This window comes from Halichoerus grypus, chromosome 8 (assembly GCF_964656455.1).
Source record: "Halichoerus grypus chromosome 8, mHalGry1.hap1.1, whole genome shotgun sequence".
Taxonomy (NCBI): domain Eukaryota; kingdom Metazoa; phylum Chordata; class Mammalia; order Carnivora; family Phocidae; genus Halichoerus; species Halichoerus grypus.
Window position 1 is genome coordinate 81,506,077 of NC_135719.1, and position 18,339 is coordinate 81,524,415.

The 18,339-nt window shown below is 57.2% G+C and overlaps 1 protein-coding gene and 1 long non-coding RNA gene across 4 annotated transcripts in view; one reads left to right on the forward strand and one right to left on the reverse strand.

The window, feature by feature from the left end:
- The window catches only part of LOC118550100 (uncharacterized), a 29,439-nt gene that overhangs the window by 9,760 nt on the left and 1,340 nt on the right, over positions 1-18,339 (forward strand). The window contains exons 3-7 of one of the 3 annotated variants that reach the window (XR_013440628.1): positions 660-755; positions 2,179-2,341; positions 11,573-12,851; positions 13,844-14,051; positions 14,890-15,165. This is a non-coding gene — a long non-coding RNA (uncharacterized LOC118550100). Of the gene's footprint in view, positions 1-659; positions 756-2,178; positions 2,342-11,572; positions 12,852-13,843; positions 14,052-14,889; positions 15,166-18,339 lie in introns of those variants that run through there. The other 2 variants (XR_013440629.1, XR_013440627.1) reach the window with 2 other exon arrangements.
- ZFHX2 (zinc finger homeobox 2) overlaps positions 9,021-18,339 on the reverse strand; it is a 28,765-nt gene continuing 19,446 nt past the window's right edge. The window contains exons 5-10 of the mRNA XM_036114765.2: positions 17,467-17,541; positions 16,997-17,055; positions 15,147-15,347; positions 14,609-14,732; positions 10,970-14,434; positions 9,021-10,700 (exon numbers count right to left, since the gene is read on the reverse strand). Of these exons, the coding sequence (XP_035970658.2) occupies positions 9,721-10,700; positions 10,970-14,434; positions 14,609-14,732; positions 15,147-15,347; positions 16,997-17,055; positions 17,467-17,541 (4,904 nt within the window). The 3' untranslated portion in view covers positions 9,021-9,720. The remainder of the gene's footprint in view (positions 10,701-10,969; positions 14,435-14,608; positions 14,733-15,146; positions 15,348-16,996; positions 17,056-17,466; positions 17,542-18,339) is intronic.

The following is an 18,339-nucleotide window of genomic DNA, read 5'->3' on the forward strand; positions in this document are numbered from 1 at the left end:
CCCTCTTCACACCCCCGCTGCCCTCCCAGCCTGGCAGCCTGCCCTGTAGGAATGTTAATTAGCATTCATGATTTAATTAATTCAGTAGCTAATTAATGATGGGGGGTGGAGAGCTGGGGTGCAGGGGAGCTGGGGGCTGGAGGTGGCAAGGAGAAAGCGGAGGCTGCAGAAGGCATCGCAGATGGCGGTGTGGTGGCTGGCACGGTGCCCACCGCCATGGATGCAGACACTCACGCGCACGCACACGTACACACACACGCACGCACACACCAAAAAAAAGGAAAGGGTGATCGAGGAATAAAATCAAAAGCAGGGAGAGAAGGGCACAGGGGCCCTGGGAACTGGGGGTGGGGAAGGCTCTAGATCTATTTGAATCTGCTCCGGAAGTGGAAGAGGAGAAAAAAAAGAAACCACTACAGGCGCAGAGAGAGGAGAGAGCTCTCCCGATACCCCAGCCCACCCCTAGCCCACCCCAGCCACCCCTCCTCCCTGGCATGGGATTCATGGGCACCAGCTGAGGACAGGGTCCCCTCCCTCTGCTTTCCATAAATATTGGCACCAAGGACCCAGGCTCAGAAGGATGGGACATTCTCAAAGAAAATTGTGGGGTTTTTTTTTAAGTTCCTTTTTAAAATATATGTGTATATATATTTTTAAAGCATTGCACCTGTTTTGGTATGAGGGCGAAGGCGAGTGAAAGAAGGTGACCGAGCCAGGAGGAGAGAGCACAGATGGCTTGGTGGTGGTATGGTGTGGTGAGTTGTGGGGAGGAGGCGAAGGGGTCTGGCAGAGGTTGGGGGTGGGCGGAATGAGGACCCTGTTTTCTTTTCGGTGTGCTGTGGATGAAGGAGAGAGAGAGAGAGAAAGGGGGTGGGGAGAGAAGCGAGACAGATGGCAGAGTGGAGAGGCGGCAGCCAGTGCCGGCACGGCCCAGCCTGGGCGGACCCAGCCCCCCCTACCCCCTCACCCCCCACCCCCCGCCTGCCAGCTTTCCAAATGCCACCCTTCCCCCATCCTCCCCTCTCCCCATCCCCCCAGCTTGGCACTGATCTCCAAGAGGGAGGGAGGGAGGCTGGGCAAAGAGCATCTGTTCCCTCCATTCTCCCAGCTCTATCGGCTGCCAACCTAGGGCCATCGTCTGCCTTCATCACCCCTCCGCCCGCCTGCCCGCCCGCCTACCCACCCAATCCCAAACGGGTGCTGGATCAGGTGCCGAATCGGGCTGCCTCCTCGGGTATACCCGTCACTATGCATTGCTGTGTGTCTGCCACCGCTGCCTGGCACTCGTGGGGCCGTGTGCGTGTACGTGTGTGTGTGTGCGCGTGTACATGTACGCAGAAGCGCGTGCTGTATGTGAGCCTCCTGGGCACGGGTGGGGGTTGGCACTGCGCTGGCCAATCTAGTGTCCAACCAGGAGGACAGAGGGATGGAGTGGCAGAAGGAGGGGAGAGGGTCGGGGCCCGGGAGGGCAGAAGCAAGTGCATGGGTTGCTTCGTGCTGCCTGCTTCCAGGCGTGGGCACTGCAGCTGCCACCCTTGTGCCCGCGGAGATGGGAGGAGTCGGGTGGGGGTGGGGCAGCAGGAGCCCCGGGGCTCTGAGAGGAGGACCGCCGCCCTGGAGCCATTGGCATCACCCCCGTCAGGCCGGTGCCCGAGCTGGCGCCTTGGGAACAGGGGCCCAGGAGGCAGAGAGGAGGGGCAGGGGTATGCTAATGATGTCGCTGTCCCTCTGGAGCTCAGCTCTGAGAAACGGTGGGACTAGGGGGTAGTCAGCCTTCTTCCGGTCTGGGAAAGTAAAGTGGGGGAAAGAGTAGCCAGGGAAGTGCCCAGAAAGTGTCTAAGAGCCAGGACGAGGGACTGTGCCACTGCTCCCTGGGGAGAGCTCCTCGGGGCCGGCAGTCCGGCCCTACATGAAAAGCAGGGAGACATGGGCGTGAGGCCATGGGTGCTGGCGCTGCCTGAGGAGCCGGGCACAGGCTCTGGCATTGTGTGGCATGGAGGAGGGTGGCCGTGCCTCTTGCCAATCTGCTTGAGAGGGTGGCTGTGCCAGGGGTGCGAAGGGAGGTGAGATGTTGGAGAGTGTGTGTGTGTGTGTGTGTGTGTGTGTGTGTGTGTGTGTGTGAGTTGTTTGGGAGAACAGACTTTTTTCTGCCAGGGCCTCCTTCCTGTTCCCTCTTAGGCATGGGGAGTGGAGCAGCAGAGGGAGAGAGGCATGAGGACACAAAGGAGGAAGCGCGCCATTGCCAAGACCCCAAGGAAGAAGGATGGAGAACGCTGGCAGTCCTGTCTGGCCCCCGGCCAGTTTCCTGCTGAAGATGGCCAGCTCCTCTTGCCTGGTCTGCGTATGTCCCTGCGCGAGCGTGCTGAGGGCGGGGGTGGGGCCTGCTTGCTGAGCTCCGATCTAGAATGGGAAGGGCACCTTTCTGGGGATCCCATTTGGACTTTGCACTCTAACAAGTGAGGTATCTGATTTTCTCCCTGGTGCCTTCCTCTCCTCCCCCTCCCTCCCCTCCACCCCTCTTTCATCTCTCTATCACCATCTGGGTCCTACTGCTTGGCACCCAACCAGCTAGATGCCGCCACGCTTGGCGGTGCTGCACTGGCACGTGAACAGCGTCTCAGATCCTGGCACTGCGGCAAACCCAAAGCCGCCAGACATGCTCACGACCGCCACTTGGCGGCAGAGAGAGAGGGGGCGGCGCACACAGGCAGGCCGGGCATCAGGCGGAGCTCTGGGTTGGGGGGTGGCACGAGACGGGACCCTCAACAGCTCGCTGCATCAGTACTCCAGCCAACCCCAACTAGACACCCCCCGCCCTCCTACCTCACTGCCCCCGGGAAAGGGAGTCAGCTGCTACCACACTCAGTGTGTGAGCAGCTATCGCGAGGGAAGCTGGAGCACACAGGGACAAGGGCACAGGCAAGAAGCCAAATCCAAGGCTCCAGGCCAGTGACCTGTACACCTCTCTGGGCAGTGGGGACAGAAAAAAATACCGTCAGGGTGAATGAGAGCTGGAGAGAGGCCAGCCAGCTGTGTTGTCACAAAGCCAGTGCCAGAAGAGATTGGAAGAGAAGTGGGAAGGAGGGACCCTCCAGCCTTGCTGCTGGGTAGTGGGGTGGTTTGCGCCTGTATGCATTTCATCTGCCTTGTGATTGGCTGAGCTGTGGTTGAGATGAATCAGTTCTTTCTCCCTTGTTAGAAGGCCCATATTCAATAACAGTCCTAGAAAAATGAAGAGGTGCTCTAGGCCTAGAGAGGTAGGCAGGTATAAGGAAGACAAAGGCACCTGGGGCTTGTCCTTCCAGAAAGACTGTTAGGGGAGATACAGTGTTTCGGAATTTCTCAATGGCACCCCAGTTAGGTAGAATTTGGATAAATATCCATGTCTTTGAAGTCCACCCCTGGAAGGGAAACCACAAATCAGCAATAAGCCCTCATAAAAAGGAAGGCTCTTAGGAGGGGAGTCCCCAGCATCTGTGATGACAGAGACCACCCCTATGCCTTCAGGGGCAGTGCCCTTGGCAGTGCCACAAAACTGGACCTTGGGCCTCCATCTGGAAGAACTTCTAGTAGGATGGGCTTTCCTTCCTAGCCAGAAGCCGTGGATTAGTAACTAGGAAGAGACTCAGGTAGAAGATTTGGCTCTGGGTGATGTTGAGGGGGACTGGGTGGCTCTGATGGAGGACAGGACCTGCCCAGAGGGAAGTCAAGCCATAGCCGTGCTGGACTGAGCTGCTTAGGGTTGGGGGAGCTCTGGTTTCAGCATTTCTGGAAGTGGATGCCAACTTCAGAAGAGGGGAGATGGTTTCCACAGCAGAGGAAAAAGCAGGGAGACACTCAGCCAAATGGGTGAGTGGACAATGTTTCTTTTCTCCTGTTCAAGAACAGCCAATGTAAGCAGAAGACACGGTCAGATTTCCCAGATGGCGGAGGTGGGGGTGAAGGCAGAGTAATGAAGAAGACAAACCTGAGGTGATGCTAGGCCCCTGGTGGTACCCCCTGGTGGAGCAGGGTTGGGCCTGGGTGCTGGAGAGCGAGGGGGCAGGTCACAGATGTATATGGGCTGAGCAGCCCAAATCAGGGGTTCTTGAACTCCAGAGAGCATGGGATCACTTCAGGAGTTTCTGATTCAGCGAATCCGAAGTGTGGTTCAGAAATGTGCATTTTAAGCCAGCACTCGGGTGACCGCGCTGCAGGTAGACAGAACTTTGAGAGACTGTTCTAAGATGCGGCAGTCACGGTAGGACAGTTAACCTAGTCTGATTTCTCTAGGCCTGTGCATCTTTCTTCTTCTTCCCCAACCACAGGCATGTCTTATGCTGTCATGCCTGTGGTCTGTGTGTTGTGAGATGGGTGTCAGTGTGTTGTGGGTAGGAGCAGTTGGACAGATTGTGAAGTCAAATCAGGCAGATTTAGCTTGTCAGAACCATGCCTCTCGCCTTACGGAACACTTCCAAATTCTGATGGTTGGCTGCCCTGTGTTTTTGAAGCTTCACCATTGAGAACCACTAGGTTAGGAGCACAGCCGGGAGATGGCTCTCTGTGGTCCAGTAAGATTTGTGTGGATTCTGTAGCTCGGTACAGGATGAGTCCTAATTATACTTCTTCTTGGAGACAGGTCTGGGTCCTGGGTAGTGGAAGGAGGGGTGGACAGAGTACAGGGCCTAGCCTACTGTGGATACCTAGCAAGATGCAAATGAGGCTGTTGTTTGAGCACTTGGTGGGAATGAGCACAGAGTGGGTCAGTCAAGTCCAGTTGAAAAGCCATGGTATGAGGTTGGATATCAGGGAAGGACTGTGGATGTAGGGCATGCTGAGTTCCTACTGATTACCTCTTCCAGTGTTTTAGTCATTGTTTGTGTAAAAGTGTGTGTGTGGTGGTTGGTAAGATTAAGAGTCAACCCCAGGGGGGCGCCTGGCTGGCTCAGTTGGTGGAGCATCTGACTTTTGAACTTGGGGTCATGAGTTTGAGTCCCACATTGGGTGTAGAGATTACTTAAAAAAAAAAAAAGTCAATACTGGGTCACCTTTCCCCATCACCTTCCTTCTGGTCCACTTAAAATCAGCCTGCTTCCACACTAGTTTCTAACCAGACACCTCTCTGTGGCTGGAGAGCTGCAGGAAACACCAGGCTCAGACTACTGACAGGGAACAATGCCATTTACCCCTTGCCTATCCTTTGTGTGGAAGGTTGTCTGGGCCCTCTGTATGATGGAGAATGACAGGGTGGGTCCTCACCTAATTTCACGTTCCTCCCATAAAGTATAGTCTCGCCCTGGAGGCTTTCCCTGGGGGTCACTTCCCATCTTTCTCCAGACTTTATGAACCACGGTCTAGATCTTCTATGAATGTCCTCTGGTTTTTCTTTCATCTGCCCTTTTCACAAGGTATCCAAGCTATAGTCCTGCAGACTGGGTCTGTAGCCCTTCTTGTAGAAAGGGCCTCCTTGGCATTGGAGCATTTCTTCCTTAGTCCTCAAGGACATCCTCGGGGCTTACAAGTTTCTCACTAGTTGCTCCCAGCTGGTGGGTTGAGCTCCTCATTGCAGCCTAAAGAGAAAGGCCCTATAACACAGGGTCCCAGCCCAGTTTATTCCTGTTTCCAGGAGTTTTCCCAAAAGTTTCCTCCTGGTTTCTCTTCTACCTCTCCTCTCCCCAGTGTCACAATGCAGAGGAATGGAAGGTCCTTTCCCCATGGATTGCAACATTTGGTCACCCTTCCTGATGTAATAGGTTACATTTCCCCTGACTGTTTATAAGTTATTCTCACCTACTGTTGGATGTGAAGAAAATGAATATGTCCTGGAGGCTGGTTGTACTTATGGGAAGTGTAGGTGATAGGGCTGGGGGCATATCCCTTGCGCCTCTGTACCCATGGGGCCCATCCTTGCTGGCATGTGTGTATCCCCATAGCTCTCTCTGCCTGGCCCTGCTGGTTGCTGACAGTGTGCGTGCTTGTTTCATTGGGGCAGTTATATACACAGAGCTCTGTATTTCAGGTGTGAATTTCTATACAGGGATGAATGTTTGGATGAGAAAATGTGCCTTAAAGCAACCAGGCTGGTGGAGGTTTGGGGAATTGGTGATCTGTAAGCCCTATAAGTGGCTAAGGAACAAATAGAAGGAAATTAACAGATAGAAGGAATTAAGCAGATGGGTGCTACTGGGTCTGGAATACTTGGCTTTCTTGGTTCTTGTGCATGCTTCTGTAATGTAGAAAGGGATAGAGGGTTGAGGGAAGAAGGGTTTCTTTTTGTGGCTCTACTGCAGACTGCCCCATTCGGCTGCTGCAGCTTTAGATTTTCTCATATTCTTCCAGAAGACTCTGAGTTTTGTTCCTAGTTGAGAATGGGGTACCTGAAGCCGTCGCCACACTGATTCTGGTTTAGTGCAAAAACAGCCAAGCTCCCTTCCACCTCCTGTCTCCTGGTACTGATCCTAGCAGTAAGTAGGCTAGGCCAGAATTTGGATGCCTTAGGGCCCATGTATGTCAGAAACCCTAGGCCTTTGCTCCAGGCCGTGGAAGACCAATATTAGGAGCCATGGATTTAAGCTCACTTTAGGATTGTTGGGGTGGGGCCTGTATTTCAAGATAGATGTTGATGTGCCAGGCGTTTTAAGTTGGGTCTCCTCCTCAGGAGAAGCAACAGGGTTTACCCAGGGTGACCTGGTGTTCGCCTCTAGCATTCTGCATAGGGCCTGACGACCTGGCCTTCCTTCCACCAGAACAGCCCACTGAGCATCTCTGAAGCAGGAGCGGAGCTGTGGGGACTTCTGGTCTGAGAATGGGATTGGGGAGGAAGGCTTCCAGTCACTGGGAACATGGAGTGGCAGACCTGACTCCACAGTCAGCCAGACTCTTATTTCTCAAGTTACAGGGCTCCTGGTAAGGACAGTGGCTTAGAATCAGCTCCTGTCCCCTGCTGTGCATGTACACGATGTCTCTAGACCAGGGTGTCCCCATGTAAGGGAACAGGCCGGAGGGCAGGAGGAGGCAGAGAAGGGATTTCTGGCTATGTTAACTCCTGGTAAAAATATTCACAGTTCAAACAACAGCCAATCTGTCCTGGTTGTAAACTCCTAAAAATGTACACCACCACGCCTCTAATCATCCCCTACCAGGCGTTTGCCCCAGTTTTCTTTAAAATGTTTCCTCTTTCCCTCCTATCTTTCTTTCTAATTTTTGTTTTGTTTTCAACTTTTACACACAAATCACATTCCCTGAAAGCACAGAGTGAAAAAGCTTCTTTCCCCCTACACGTGCTGCTAAGAAAATAGTCTTATACACAGAGTTTCAATGGGAAAAGAAAAGGATAGGAAGGGAGGGACAGAGGAGAGGCTGAGAGGCAGGAAGTGTGGTGGCAAGAGCACCAGCACGGAAGGGCCTGCATTTATAACTGGCATCACTGAAGGACTGCTTCCCCCCTTCCCTGGTTGGCTAGAGTTGGAGCTCTTAATTTGAGAAATGGATTGGATCAGAAGTGAGGTTCACAGAACATGTGGGCACTAGGGACTCGGCGATTTTCCCATCTTTTCGGCACATAAGTCTCTGCTTCGGTATTAACATGTTCATGGGCAGAGTGACAGGCCAGGAAGTGGAAATCCCAGGGCTGACTGAACTGTGTGCACATATTAAATGGATGATGGTAGTGGAAGAAGCCCTAAAGGAGAAAGTCTGCAAGGAGAATACCTTGAGAGGGGACCCCCCCCCCCCGCCACCCCCGCCCAAGCCTGGGCAAGGGCGGTAGCAGAAACTGGAGGACTGGGAGCTTTTGCAGGCTTTTCTTTGCTGAAATAAAACACCTGCTTTTCTACCTTGTGCCACTTCAGCTGGGCTTTGGGGTCACCACCTGATGCTGGCAGAAACAATGAGGTTAGAGGTGGGGAACCCTCTTCTAGCTCATTCCTTTCATTGGTTTCCCTTGGCGATAGCACTCTGTCAGAGATTCGCCTTGTGCTTCGGTCATTGCCTTGCCCACCCACCCCCTGAGCTGTCCTCAGCTCCAGAGCCCCAGGGCCCTCCCAGACAGCCTCTGACTCTTTGGGTGGTGCCCCCAGCAGCTGCTGCTTACTGGTGGGAGGAAGGGCAAGGGCAGAGGAGGAGGGAAGAACACAGGTGCGGAACAAGGGTCCCTGCAAAGGCAAGGATTTCAAGTGACCAGGAATGTGAAGGGGCCACTGGACATGGAAATAGAAGTTGGGGTTTGTGAAAGAAGTGAATGGGAGGAAATAGTGGTTAGCTGTAGGAAAGGGAAGTATACCCAAGATTCAGAAACCACACAGTCCTGTCCACCCCTTTCTTCCTGGGACCGCCAAGATGTTTGACAACACTGACTTTTCTAACTAGCGGCTGGGAACAAAGGGGTGTTAGCAGTCCTGATACTCAACTCAGGGGGCAAAGGTAGGTCCCTCCCCAGTCTCCAGGCTCTCCTCCCCATGGCCAGCCCCGGCTTTGGAAGCTGGGTACGGCCAGCGCCAGGCTGCATGGCTTTCTGTCCCAAGGATCACCATACCCATGCAAGGACTTAAAGCCATTTGCTCTTTCCAAGACTAGCGGTTTAAAGAAACCCTTAACGTGAGGGGAAAGAGACACAAACAGGAAAACAAACAAACAAACACTTGTTTGATGGGAGAGTTTGCAGTTTTTTTTCTGTATTTTCCAAGTTTATGTTTTACTTTAGTTCATTCCTCTGTCTCCATCTCTCTCCCGTGCACATGTGCGTGCATGCTCGCTCTCTCTTTTTTTTTTTGGTTGTGTGTGTGTTTCAGTTTTTTTAAAAGAACTTTGGATTTGCCGTTGGTGGGCAGTGCCGGTCCCAGAGGCTGGACCCCCACATGGCAGGGCTGGGACAAGGGGCGGGCCCACGGCTGCTGAAAGGATCTCTGTGTTTAAAGCCTTTGAGAATAAGTTACTGCAGTTCCCAGGGTGCAGGGTGGGGGTTGGCAGAGAGGTTCCTGGCGGCGGCTTCCCCTAGAGTCCAGGCCGCAGGGGCTCCTGGTCAGGCGAGGAGAGGGTTAGGAGGGAGGGGTGTGGGGAGAGTGAACTGAGCACTTCTCCCCCTGCCAACCTCCAGTTTGGTTAGAGTTTTGTGGGCTCCCTGCCCATCCCAGGCTCCAGCCTTGGGAGCCAACTGGGTATTTGGAAAGTTTGTGAGCTGTGTGGCGCTCTAGACAAGGGGGTAGGGAGAGAGAAGGGGGAGTAGCAGTTTGTTTTCCTTCCCCCTTCTTTGTCTTGGGTTTTCTTTTAACTTTCTTCTTTTCCGTTTTTTTTTTTTTTTTTGGTGTTTTCTCAGTCAGTGAACAGCATGGGCTGACATATGTGTGTTTGCGGGGGTTGACTGTGTTGGGGGATGAATCCAGTGGGAATAAGGTAGTGGAAGATGGATTCAAGGATAGACCTCGTGTGTGGTGGGCAGGGCAGAGATGAGCGGACTGTCAGGATGATGAGATGGGTGTGCGCACAGACGTGGGGCAAGGAGCCGCAGAGGAGGAGCAGCGTGTCTGGGGGCCGGGCTGGGGGGGGGGGGGGCAGGGGAGCGGAGGCAGGACTCTGCCGGAGGCGGGGCGTGTGAAGCCCACTGAGGGTGGGAACTGAAAGAGTCCCGTGAGGTGGGCGGGGCCGAGGGTCGGGGTGAGGGATGTGAGCTCCCACCAAACACCCCTTGGGGTAAGGGAGGGGGCCCTGAGGCCCTCCCCTCTCCCCCCATCTTGGTTTATCTGTTTATAAAGCTAGAAGTGTAGAGGTAGTAGTAGTTTTTGGGTTGGAGTCCGTGTGAGGTAATCTTGCTTCCTCTTTGGCAAAAGCCACAGCAGCCGTGGCGGCTGTGGCGGCGTTGGTGATGGTGATGGGTGGGCCCCCTGGGGGTGGGGCCGCCTTGCGCCGGTGGGCCGAGGAGCGCAGGTGGGAGGCCAGGGCTTCGTGCCCACTCAGCAGCACCTCACACGCCAGGCAGTGGTAGGTGCAGATGGGCACCCGCAGCGGGGGGGGCACAGAACCCCCAGGGCCCCGCCCAAAGAAGCAGAAGGATCTCTGGTGAGCCGTGGCTGGCGCCTCCCCATCAAATGCCGTCTTGCACTGGCGGCACAGATAGCGGTGGGTCACGTCCACGGTGGAGATGCCGGCGCTGCCTGACAGCAGCTCGTCAGCCTCCCCGGCCTCCCCCTCCCCTGGAGCAGCCAGTTCGGGAGGCTTTGGAGGCGCTGTGGCTGTGGGCTCAGGGGGCTGGGGTGGTGGCTGGAGGAGGGCGTTGGGGAGCAGTCCGATGAGGGTCTGAGGTATCATGGGGTTCATGGGAAATAGCCCCTTCTTCATGCCGTAGAGCTGTTGGAAGTAGGCCCCCTGCAACTGGGGGCCAAAGACAGCTGGTGGTGTCGCCCCCCCTGCGGGGGGCAATGGGAAGGGCAGGAATTGGCCCCCCAAGAGGGCTGGGACAGTAGCCTTCAGTGCTTTGAGGTTCTTGAGGGCGTCAGTGGAGGAGTTGGTGGGGGCTGCAACTGGCTTTCGCTCACCAGAGACCTTGTCCCCAGAGGGCTCAGGAGGGGGGCCTGGGGCAGGGTCAGCGGTGCCTGCTGGGGAGGTGTTAGTTTGCTCGGGCACAGGTCTCTGAGGTAAGGGGCAGCCTGGGCCAGCAGTCTGGACCACTGCGGTAGCAGGCAGGACTGAAGTGGCGAGGCCGAGGAGGCCAGAGGAGGCTGCAGGGCCTAGGAAGATGAAAGGAGTGATGAAGGATTAGCCACCTCCTGGCCTGTCATCCTTCCTGCTGTAGGCCACCTCCAGCCACACCCTTGCCCACTCCCACCACCTAGCTGCCACGCGCCCTTCCCTCCCTTCTCTCCCCCCGCCCCCAAGAGCCTGAAACTAAGGGAGGCCACCAGAGGCTGGAGGTGGGGAGAGTCAAGTAGGAAAAAGGGGCATGTCATTAGAGAGAGATGGCTCTCTGAAGTTCAACCCCTCCCAACTGCCCACTCACCTGAACTGAAAGGAGCTAAGCTGCCCAGTGGGGGCTGGGCCAGAGCTGGGCCAGACAAGAGGACCGGGGCCAGGCGAGGCAAGGCTGGGGCAGCCCCGAGGGGCAGAGAGGCAGGTGTGGCGGCAGGTGTGGCCTTGGGAGCCGGGGCTGCCTCGGGTGCTGGGGCCAAGTCGTAGCACTTGCTTTCACTCTTCAGCTGGGCTCGGACTGCCTCTTTGAGTTTGGCCAGGTGCTGGCGTGAAAAGAGATGGCCTCGGCAGGAGACATAGAAATCATACTTGACGTCGCAGTAGGGACAGTCAGTGCGCTGGGCTCCCAAGGGGCCCTCACTGCTGCCCCCAGCCCCGCCAACCGCTGCCCCCTGCAGCTTGGCCTTCTTTTCCTTGGCACGAGCATTCTGGAACCAGACCTGGATGACTCTCTTGGGCAGCCCAATCTCCTCCCCCAGCACCTCACACTCCTGCATGGTTGGGGTACGGTAGGCTTCGTAGCAGGCTTTCATGATCTTCAACTGCAGGCTGCTCATCTGGGTCCTGTAGCGCCGCTGCCCCATCCCATCTGGAACCCCAGCCCCACTTCCTGTTCCTCCACTGCTTCCTCCAGCCCCAGGGGACTCTGGTTCGGCCAGACTGGAAGCAGACGAATCGCTGAGATCCCCGGCAGATGGACTGCAAGCCTCGCTCTCTGGAGAAGCTTTAGCCGGCTCCTCTGCACCCTCTTCCTCACCGGGTGGAGGGGGAGGTGGGAGAGGTAGCGGTGGCTCTGGTGTTGGGGTGGTGGCCTCTTTCCCAGGTGGTAGAAAAGGGAGGGGCCCGGCGGCAGGGGTAACCGGGGGGTAGGGAAAAGCAGGTGCTTCCCGCTTTGAGGCCTCCCTCCCAGTCCCATCATCTACCTTGCCCAACAAGAGGTTGAACTTGGGGAAGGCTGCAGGGGCAGACGTGATGGGGGGCTTGGATGTTGGGTTGGGCACCGCCCCAGGGGTGCTTCGAAATTGGCCTTTCCTCTCCCGGGCCCTGGTGTTCTGGAACCAGACCTGCACCACTCGCTTCTTGAGCCCCACCTCCTCAGAGATGCAGTCGAGCATCTTGCGTGTCGGGTTGGAGTCTTGCATGTACCAGCGGTACAGGATCTCCAGCTGCTCCGGCAGGATGGTGGTGCGCAGGCGCTTGTCCCGGGGGGGCTCGCCCTCCCCTCCCCCCCCTGCTTCACTGCCTGTCGGGGACAGGCTGCCCTCCTCGTGCTTCCGTTTGAGTGGAGGCCCTGGCGCCGGCGGAGTGCCTGCCACCAGGGGGCTTCGCTCCCCAAACACCAGCAAGGGCAGATCCAGGAGGTGCTGGGCCGCACTGGGCTGCACGGACGGCAGGAAGTGTAGCCGCCGGTGACTGGTCAGGAGGTCTTGGCTGGGGAAAGACATGGTGCACTGGTCACAAGTGTGGACCCGGGAAGGTGAGGGAGGGGCCCTCCCTTCAGGTTCTTTGCCTCCTGGCTTTGTTGCCTCTGCTTGGCTCAGCTCTTCCCTGTGCAGGGGCTCTGGTGAGGGACCCTCAGGCCCTGCGGGGGGTTCCAGGCTCTGTTCCTCCTCTGCATCCTCCTCCTCTACCTCTTCCTCCTCTTCCCCTCGCTCTGCCTCTTCCTCCTCCTCTTCAGGGGGCTGGTCGTCATAGCATTTCTTGAGGTGCCGCACCAACTCGAAAACGCAGGAGAAGGTGGCCTGGCAGCGCCTGCAGCCAGAGGCTCCCCCGTTGGCTCCTCCGGTCGGCACAGGCCCACCCTCGATGGCATTTTTGCGTGCTTTCTGGCGGGCATTCTGGAACCACACAACCACCACACGGCTAGCCAGGCCCAGGAGACTTGCGAGCCGCTCCACCTCTCCATCCTTGGGGTAGGCACTGGTCTCAAAGAAAGACTGCAGGGCTTGGGTCTGGAACTCTGTGAACTTGGTTCTGGAGAACCTGCGGCCTGCAGGCACTAGGGGAGGCACATTCCCTCTGGAGCCTTCTTCCTCCTCTGGGGGCCAGCGTCCTGCCCGGCTACGCTCCTCAGAGGGACGGGTCCCCCCTGCCTCAGACTCCGGGACCAGGAATGGGGGGCCCAGTTGGGGAGCTGGTGAATCCAGGGACCCATCAGGAGGTTTGGGGGGCTCTGCAGGGGGTGGGTATAGGCTGTCGTAGCTCTTTCGAAACTGAGCAGCATAACGGCTCAGGGCCTCAAAGGGCAGAAATCGGCGGTGGACGTGCTCCTCGTGTGTCTTGAGGATAAGCATATTGGAGAAGAGTTTCCCACAGGCCCCACAGGCCAGCTTGTCCCCACCCCCCAGGGCCTCTGGTGGGGGGGGCGTCGGGGGAGGGGGCACAGCCTGCTTTCCTTCGTTGTACTGGATCACCAGCTCAAAGCCAAAGTTTTCTAGAAGGGCTTTGGCTGCAGTGCGGGCTGCTTCGTTGGGCGTTGAGGTGGGGGGTGAGGCGGGCCCTGCCTCATTCCCCTCTTCTGCCGTGGGGGGCCGCTCCCACTCCCGCTCGGCCAGCTCAGCCTTGGGTGGCAGGGGCGGGGGAGGAGGGGCGGCAGCTAGTAGGGGTGCAGGCCCAGCCAGTGCCAGCTTGGGCCCCACCTTGAGGTCATGGAGGTAGAAGGGCAGAAGCAGCTGTTGCTGCTGGAGCTTAAGCAGTGATTCGGGCACCAGAGGGAAGGGGGGCAGGACTGGTGGGGTGAAGAGGGGGGCTGGGAAGCGGTGCAGGTCCAAGGGAGGTGGGGGAGGCGACAGGAAGGGCAACCCAGAGGTGAAGCCACCAGGGTCAGGGCCCTTCTTCTCAGTGCCCACCTCCCCTTCCGTCTCGCCCTCCTTGGGCTCTTCTTGGCCCCGCTCTGGCCCCTCAGCCTTGGCGTCAGTCTTGGTCCCCCGAGATCGAGTCTGGTGCAGAACTGAGCGCATGTGGATCTCCAGGGTGGAGCTCTGGTTGTAGGAGACTCGGCAGACCGTGCACTTGAAGGGCTTGTCTGTGGCGGCAGCAGTGGGAGGCGCGGCGCCCGCCTCTCCTCGGGCAGGGCCGGATGGGTCAATGGCAGCCTTCTTCATCTTGTGCAGGTGGGAAACAGAGTTGTAATGGACTAGGAGGATATTCTTCTGCGTGAAGGACTCCTTACACACAGTGCACTTATAGGGCCGGGCAGGGTCAAGAAACTTGTCCAGGGCAAAGTTGGTGGTCTTCCGATAGGTCAGAGGGTGGCGAGAGTCAGCTGGAGCGGGCTCTGCAGGGCGGGGCTCCCCGACACTGCCCTCTTCCTCCTCAGCCACGGTGGGTGGAGGGGCCACTTCTTCCACTGGGGCATCAGGCCGAGGGGCTGGAGATGGGGCTGGAGAAGGGGATCGATCAGGGCTTCCCGGGGGCTTGTCTGGGGCCTCGGCTGAGGGCGGGGGAGGCTCAGGAAGAGGATCAGGACTGGCTTCGGGGGTCAGGTGAGGGCCTTCTGAGGGAGAGAGAAGGGTGCCGTGAGACGGGAACTTTGTCTGAAGTCAGACCCCACCCACTCAATGTCTAGGGCAACTGGTCCTTGCCTCGGGTGTCTTCAGACCCTCTTGGAATGTGGAGCCCAGGTCCCCTTTTCCTGCCACCTTGGCAGGTGTGCCGTCCCCATTCTTACCTGCTCCCTGTTCTCTGCTGGGCACAGGCTCTGGGGGAGCAGGGGGCTCTGGGGCATCCCCCAGCGGGCACAGAGTGGGCCCAGGCAGCACTTTGGTTGTAAAGGTCATCTCTACAGTTGTGGCCTGTAATGGAAGAGAGCCCAGTGACTGCCCGCCCCCCCACCCCCCTACTCCGGACGCCCTGCTTTGCACCTGCTCCCGCCCTGTGCCCAGCCCCTGTCCAGCCTCCACCCTCATCCTGGACTCGCGCCCCCTAACCTCTGCTCTTCCCGTGCTGCAGCCTGTGCCTGCTGTGAAGCAGCTCTTGTCTGGACTTAATGGAAATGAAGGAAACCCTGAGCTCCCTCACCGGCGAGCAGAGGCAAGCTCTAAGTTTCCCCCCAACACTAAAACCCCCTCGAACCTGTGAAATGCTGCTTCCTCACCACCACCCTCCCCGCCACGCACACACCTGCCTAGACACCCCTGCCTTTTCTTCCCCTCCTACCCGGCCCGAACGGGGCCTCCTGGTTGGGTCCTCCCCGAGCCAGTACTCACCACAAGCAGCAGCTTCTCCACACACTCGGGCACCACATTGTGCAGGTGGCTGAGGTGGAAGTGCAGGGCAGGCCGGCCCACCAGCTGCTCCTGGCACAGCGGGCACCTGTACTTGGGCTGCACTGCGTGCTGGGAGAGCGCGTGAGCCCTCACCTGGTCGGGCTCTGGGCTCAGGAAGCTGCAGTACGGACAGCAAAACACCTGGGGACACACGGGGGTGGGGTGTGTGGAGGAGGTGTCAGGGAAGGGGGGGCCACCATCACCCAGCCCTGTGTGTGTGTGAACACAGCAAGATCCCCACGCCCAATTTAGGAGGAGTGAGCCCCAAACGAAGGCATCAAGGCATCACGCGGGATCCACCGAGAGGCAAGAAGCTGGCTCCTCCCTCGTTTCCCTTAGATTGGGACAAAGGCCTAGGCTAGACTTGCCCTTGCCCGCCTTCTTTGTCCGGGCCTCTCCCTCCGTTCTGGCCTCTGTCTCTCCTTGGCCTGTCTTTCCCATCTCTTCTGCCTTGCTCACTTCTCCAGCTAACAGTATGGCCTTGTACCTACCTCCCCCAGATTGAGTTTTCTTTTCTTACCCACCCCCACCCTGCCGGTGTCTTCTCCATGAAATGGCTCCCCTGCCCTCTGCACATCTGGATCCAGAGGCTCCTTCATCCCTGCCCACTCTGCCTCTCCGAGGTCCCTAATCTGAGTGTCTCCTGAAGAGGGGCTCTCCCTACCTGTCTGCTCAGAAGCCGGCTCATTCTCCCAGACGCTTAGCAGCTCCCACTTTCTTTTCCTTCTCCTCTTCTTAATGTAAACAAACACCACAGCTCCCCCAGCGGCCCAGGAAAATTCTGGCCTGGCTCTGCTGGCGCATTCCCGCCCACACCTCCAGAGGGATGGGGCCGAGGGAAGGACCTGTCTCCGCCTTAGTCACCTGACTGCCTGACCTCCCGCCTGCAGTTTCTCTCCCTGGCTCACTTCCTCTCCTGCCGGCCGGTGCCACTGGTCCAAGCCCAAGAACTGGGAGGAGGGAATGGCCCGAAAGGAAAGGCATCCAGATGCTCATTTTAATGCCCTCGGCCGTAGGAGCAGACATCTGGAATGGGCCTGCAGGAGCGAACAGGAGCAAGGAGGAGGGCCTGGCCAGCACTGTCATCTGTGGGAATGCAGTAATACTGCGCGCTGAGGTCCCATTTGGAGAGCTGTGAGGGGCAGTGTGGCGCCTCAGGACCCAGGCTGGGAGTCCCCTCAGAATAACACTTTAGAGCCATAGAGCTAAACCACCCAGGTCCTGCCTGGCCTAGGCTGAGGCCCGAGGCCAGGTGACTTGGAGAGCTGCAGAGTTTGCTATCTGGGTCAGTCATCTGGGCTGGGGCCTCTACTCTCAGGAAGGAGGTGCCTGGATGCTTCCCTGCAGGCTCAGGGCCTTCTGCTGGAGATGACCAGTCTAGTTGTCTTTCTGCTCCTGACAGGAATAGTGAGCTGGGCAGCAGCTAGTCTTGTGGTTTGGGCTTTCTCTTTTCATTTCTTCACTTGTGTCTTCCGCCTTGCCTCCACCTGCTTTCAGCCTTTCCTACCTCAATACTGCTTCTGTCTCCCCTTCTCCCTCAAGTCCTGCCCTCCCTTGTCCCTCTGTGCTCCACCCCCTGTGTGGTGCTGAACACATAACTGGCCCTAGGTGGCGTTTCTCAGTGTGGTGTTCTCAGATAAGTCACAGGCCTGACCAAAATTCGGTCTACCTTTAGTCTGAAATCTCTGTGTAAAGCTCTACCAATGAGAATTTTAGGCTTTAGAATATGAACAGATCTCAGTAACACCAGACCCCCGACCCCAGCTTTTCCCAGTTATCCCAGTTCTGACCGTGGTCCGGTTGGCATTGTCTCCTGGAGGGCCAGTCTTGTTCTCTGCCTCTTCAGAAGCTGAAAGGAGAGGAGATTAAAGAGATCTGACAGCCCTCCCTCTTCCTTTCTAGACCCCCCAGCCCTTAAGATGACCTGATTTGTAGCAGAGAGCTTCCAGGGTAGGTGTTGGACTCTGGGGAAAGGGGAAAAGGCAGGAAAGGACAACGCCGCACTCAGTACAGGGAGAAGAGGCCCAGAGGGGCCAACCCCAGGTTAACGGGATGGCCAGGTTTGAGCTTTTTGGGGCCCCCCCTCCTTTCCCTCTGGTGAGTCCTTTCTTGCATCAGTTCAGCTCCCCGCGCCCAGGGGGCCTTGCCAGGCATCTGGATTACTGCCATGTCCCCTGTGCCTCTCAGACTGTATGGGGGGGAGGGGAGCGGGGAATAGGGGGCAGGGATGGAGGGAAAACGGACCAGTTGAGCAACTCACCCAATTGTTCAGTTTTGTTCTGAGCATCTTTTTCAGGGGTGGGCGGCTCAGCTAAGGGGGTGACAGGAGGCTTCCCTGTGTAGGAGGAGGGGAGAGTCAGCTTAAGAGTGAAGCATCAGGGGGCGACTGGGTGGCTCAGTCGTTAAGCGTCTGCCTTCGGCTCAGGTCATGATCCCAGGGTCCTGGGATCGAGCCCCGCATCAGGTGCCCCACTCGGCGGGAAGCCTGCTTCTCCCTCTCCCACTCCCCCTGCCTTGGTTCCCTCTCTCACTGTGTCTCACTCTGTCAAATAAATAAATAAAATCTTTTAAAAAAAAAAAAAAGAGTGAAGCATCAGGAAAGGGAGTACATAGGGCAGAGGAAGTAGGACAAGCAGCCAGGAGAAGGAGAAGATGGATGGATGAGCCAACAGGCTGGAGAGGACAAAAAGCTGCCAAAAAGAAAGAGAGGATGAAGGAGAAACGGCAGGGTTAGAGCTAGGAGGGCCTAAGAGATCCTGTCTGTGAGCCCAGCCCCCGTCATTTCAAGATGAGGAAACAAGTCTAGCCGTAGGCAGCAGAGATGGGGCCCAAGTCGGCTCCCCATCTTGACTGGTCCTGGAAGCAGGGAGCCCAGAAACAAAAAGGGAGGGGCACTGGAGAAGGAAGGTGAGGCCGAATGGAAGCAGGTGCAGCGAACAGGAGGCGGCAGGTCTAGCTGGGAGAGGAGATTACCACTCAAGTAAGAATTGACAGATGTGTAGGAATTTATTTTCGGTGGCAGCCTAATTAAAGTGTTAAAGTTCCTTAACTCCATTCAGCCCTGCGCCAGGATCATTAGCTATTGATCCGGGCCCCTCCGGCACTTAACTCCAGCCAGCATATTGGCAATTCA